This window comes from Atractosteus spatula, chromosome 7 (assembly GCF_055471065.1).
Source record: "Atractosteus spatula isolate fAtrSpa1 chromosome 7, fAtrSpa1.hap1, whole genome shotgun sequence".
NCBI lineage: Eukaryota > Metazoa > Chordata > Actinopteri > Semionotiformes > Lepisosteidae > Atractosteus > Atractosteus spatula.
The window spans coordinates 2,678,361-2,683,329 of NC_142712.1; the positions used below are offsets into that span (position 1 = coordinate 2,678,361).

The following is a 4,969-nucleotide window of genomic DNA, read 5'->3' on the forward strand; positions in this document are numbered from 1 at the left end:
TAATAATTCACAAAAAGTAATTCAGTCATCAGATGCAGGCAGGGAGGTGGGAAAGTATGTGTCTAGTGTACATTTTTGCACACTCTGAATAGTACACTTTTGGCTAGAAAATATGTTTAATTCTTGTGGTGTGTTGCAGCCATTATAAACCAGTAGACCAGATGGACAAGCACAGAGAAACTTCTTAGCCAGTTGAATCTAAGGGGAATTTCAGGGAGTCCAGATTGTGCAAACCCAGAGCAGCAATAAGCAAAAGAACTAAATTTACCATCTCTGCTCTTATAGATAGTACCATGACCCGTTCAATGACCAGGCAGACCTCATCCAAAGCGTGGTGTTTCATATAGCATAGTCATCATACTGGGGCATTGTCTTAGAAATTCTGGAGCAGAGGGGCAAGCACCTTACAACAGCATTCTGGTTGCTTAGAAATTTCACATTCCAGTAATGATCAAGCCTGAGATCAGGCTAGAAAGTGATACTTACTGGAGTCAGTGGTAATGCTGCTTCATACTGTTAATGGCTTTCCAATGGCCAGGTTTACCCTTCTGAAAGGATCATTACACAAATGTAATCTGTAAATGGATTCCTACAAATTACTCCTTGGACTTGCTAATACATTCCTGCTCCTGATGTGTCACTTGCAAACACACTGCTCTGGACAGTTTTGACCACAGAATCATAAAGCATTCATCTTTTCTTTCAAGTAGTACTATATATGTAGGTTGAAGTACTTCAAGTGGGTAGCTGCATCAGCAAGTGTAGGCTGCAAAGAAACAAGTAGTAGGTTTATTCCATGCTGAAAATATTTATTCAGCATGGAATAAACCTATTACTTGTTCTATTATATACTGTATGCATACAGCAGGTGTGTCTTTCAAACTGTAAACTGATTACTCAGGTATGCCAAATCTTAGTTTTCTTTTTTGCAGAGAGATTTAATCTAAGGAGCCAATTTATAACTACATGTATTGTATATGAGTTAATACACCTTTTAATTTATACAAATTTATCTAAGAATTTTATATTAGCTGTGCCCAACACTGGAAAACTGGAAAAAGGTTTCTTCGTAGATAACTTTCCAACTACAGCATAGTCTTGAATAGATATTAATAAGGTCTAATAAGAGATCTAAAATACCTGCTAAAGCACACCGCATAAGCTAAATTTGGAACTCCTGTGGTAGACTGTATTTTACCACGTACTGTATAGTGTCAGGCATCATTGAAGATCTGGAATGATGATCTACTATGCTATCCAGAGGTAATCCCAGTCTCTTCTATACTCCCTTGGGTTAGAGGCAGCCAGGTCCAATCACAACCTAGTCTTTCTAACAGGTACTGGAAAGTAATAAGCAAATGTATTTCTGCTATTATATGAGAGGAGCTAAAATTACATTTTACATGACATTTACCTTCAATAAAAAACTTTTCACGGAATGATACAGAGTGGTTTTGTTTATTCATGCTTATATAAGTTTTCAACATATTCCTGAAACCTGAAGCCACACACCTGAACAAGGCTCCACGGCCGAAACGTAGTGTTTTCTTTCTTCTCTTTTCAGCCTGGAATAAACCTATTATTACTTGTCCATTTTTATCCTGTCGATACAAGAGAAGATCTTGTCTGCTCAGCACCCCTAACTCATTCCTCATGGAGACAAGGGCGATCCTCTTAGCCTTGTCTTCATGGGCAGGCCCATATATTTATATTATATAATATATATATATATAAAATATATATTAAATATTTTAGAAACACAATGAAATACAATGAAATGCATGTCTTTCAATACAATCAGCCACTGTTTCCTCTCTTTTTTCTTCCCCAAGTGGAATTCTCAGCTCAGCTGCAGGCAGACTAACAGTGCTTTTCTCAGTATAAACCCCATTGCATGAATTAGCCATTAGAAGTGATATTTCAATAGAATTAAAAGGCAAGTGTGCGGAAATACCACCAACAGTATAGCTTTGAGTATATTAAAAAGATAATCTAATAAAATTACCATGATATGTCTCCACAAAGATCAAGGTTTTAAGGTGCATTTACTGTGCTGTGCACACTTTACCATAGAATCACAATAGTTTAGTATACTATCCTGTCAATTCTAGAGCATGTTCACTATCAGTATATTGTATATATTAATATAACAGTCCAAAGACACAGCCCACTTGCAACTGCAACATTTTTTTTTTTAATTTTGAATGCCTGCACCTGAAATGGTTGGAATAAACTCCAATTAACATCTTCACACATTCACATGGGAGTCATTAGACTAGAACAAACCCATCAGTTCCCTAAGGGCAAGGATACAGCATAAAGCACAGAAGTCAGTGTATTCTCCATTACTACAGACCCTCCCTGAGCCACGGACAAAGAGAGTTCTGAGGTATGTATGACAACAGTTGTCGAATAGTGTTGAATATGAAATAGTTATTAAATAATTTAATATGGTAATAGATAGCTTATGATTATTATTATTATATTTTTCATAAAAAACTTAAAATGAAATGTTTAAGATAGCTAATCCTTAATTTTGTGTTTGAAACAAAGCACAATATAAAACATTGCAGTAATTTATATTATTTCAGCAGGCTTCTTGTTACAAAATATTAAGAGGATTAGAAGAGTAATCTAGGGGTTTTACATTTCTGTTCAGTACATCTCCAGGGCATCACTGGGAGTTTTGTTACAGTATTAGTTAGTATCCCATCTTCATATCATATTTTGTATATTTCTCTATTATAGGGTCTTAATCATTAAAGCTGCAAAAAAATCTCATAACCAGGAGAACAGCTCCTAAACTAAGAAAATGTTTATTGTCATAGTTCTAAAATATATTAGAATATATGAAACATTTACATGCTTTTGAATGTTTTAGCTTAAATCATTTAAATTAAATTATTACATTAAAATTATGTTGCTAATTAGAATTATCAGCTGTGATAAACACTGAAAATGAACAAGATTGATTTAGAGACATAGCTGCCTGTACTCAGAACAGGGCTGTGAAAGCACTCCGACAGAAGGAACTTCAGCACCATAACACGATTACCTGCATAACAACACTGAGAAGTCCTCTCTCACAACTTTGTCTTTGTCTGCTCCTTTGGCTTGCTTCTCAGAGATGATCATTGAAGAGAGTGTTTTTCCCAGTAAACAATGAATAACTCGCTTAATCAAATTCCAAGCCCTCCACATAGGAAGCCCCAGCTGTTGCAAGAAATGGCTTAAGGCTACAACTGCTGTTCTGCATGCAGAGAATGAGGACTCAACACATGCTCCTCCAATATGCCTCCCTGTTAGAGCTATGAGTTATTTGATAAGTACAGTAGCTGTTCCAACAATGCCTGAGGGGAGAGCAGCACTAAATGGAGTAGTGATGCAACTCTCACTGATGCCTCTGTAATCTGAGTCCTGTGCCACAACATACCATAACAAAGGAAACCAGTCTACTGTATAAACCATATCAACATTCTTAGTGATTCAAACAGGTTAAAATGAGTATTTGTTGTGTGTTACCAAAAATCACTCTTATTAGTAAATAAAAGAGTAGCATTATTGTATGCCTCACACTCTAGCTATAAGAAACAAAAGTGTCTACATGCATATTAAAACTGTGACTTGACAACTAGTATCTGAAATATATTTACCCCTCTCCTTTCACTACCTTGTTTCAGAGAGATAATAACCTTTGACTGTGTTTTGTTAAATACAATACAGTATGCAATGCATATCAAAGTATGCTCTTTGCTTAAAAATGATTTAAAATGTAAACACTCATAACTACACTACATTCGTGGTTTGTTTTTCAGAAAGCATGCTTTTAAATGGAAGAAAGAAATAGTTTTAGTGAAGGAATCCTCATATGGAATAAAAACTCTACAGTGAAGGTACTGGAGTCTTTTAAGATACTGTGTTTGAGGTTTTTTAAAGATAATTGCTTATAAAAATAATAATAAAACAACTCATAAATATTTAATAATTTGTTTCCAATGTGCTTTCAGAAAATCAAGAAGACACCATGCAGAATTTAACCCCTGTGACAGTATTCCTTTTCACCGCTTATGAAGCCAAAGGCAATATTAAGTATTTGTATTTCACGTTAACCTTGTTGATTTATATTTTGATTGTCTTTGTAAATACAGTTCTTATAACAACAATTGCTAGAGAAAGAAAACTCCATGAACCCATGTACATATTTATTTGTAACTTATCCCTGAATGGGGTATATGGTAGCACAGCATTTTATCCCAATATCTTAGCCAACCTCTTGTCAGAAACCCCCTCAATATCTAGAACTGGCTGCTTGACTCAGATATTTTTTATATTCACGTATGGATCATTTGAATATTCAGTTTTGGCCCTGATGGGCTATGATCGATATGTGTCCATATGTCATCCACTGATGTACAGCAGCATTATGACTCCATGTAAAATGATTCAGCTTTTAGTGTTTGTCTATACATACCCCATTTTTATTATGTTGATACATCTTGTTCTAACGGTTCGGTTGCCTCTCTGTGGGTTTATAATAGAAAAAGTGTACTGTGATAACTGGTCAGTTGTCAGGCTGGCATGTTCAGATGTGTCTGTTAATAATATTTTTGGTCTCCTGGTCACGGGACTTCTGATGGGTGTTCCAGTCACTGTGATCTTCTACTCTTATGTCAGGATCCTGGCAGTGTGTCTGAGATCTACAAAGGAAGCTCGTGCTAAAGCTCTACAGACCTGCACCCCTCATTTACTGAGCTTCACAAACTACAGTATTGCCACGTTTTTTGAAGTTCTTCAACATCGTTTTGAACTTAGTAATATACCCCATGTGGTTCGTATTATGATGTCAATAAATCCGGTTCTACTTCCTCCTCTTTTAAATCCTATCATCTATGGAGTTAAATTACAAGAAATAAGACAAAGGACCATGAAAATGTTCTATAGAATAAAAGCAAATTATATGGAAGCATAG

General features: G+C 35.6%; 1 protein-coding gene across 1 annotated transcript; it reads left to right on the forward strand.

The window, feature by feature from the left end:
• Positions 1–4,024: 4,024 nt before the first annotated feature.
• On the forward strand, positions 4,025–4,969 carry LOC148830146 (olfactory receptor 52E8-like). The gene has a single exon (XM_088921733.1). It carries the CDS (start codon positions 4,025–4,027, stop codon positions 4,967–4,969), a length of 945 nt encoding a protein of 314 aa, XP_088777859.1.

Coding starts and splice junctions, on each gene's coding strand:
- LOC148830146 (XM_088921733.1), top strand. CDS start 4,025: ATGCAGAATTTAACCCCTGTGACAGTATTCCTTTTCACCGCTTATGAA.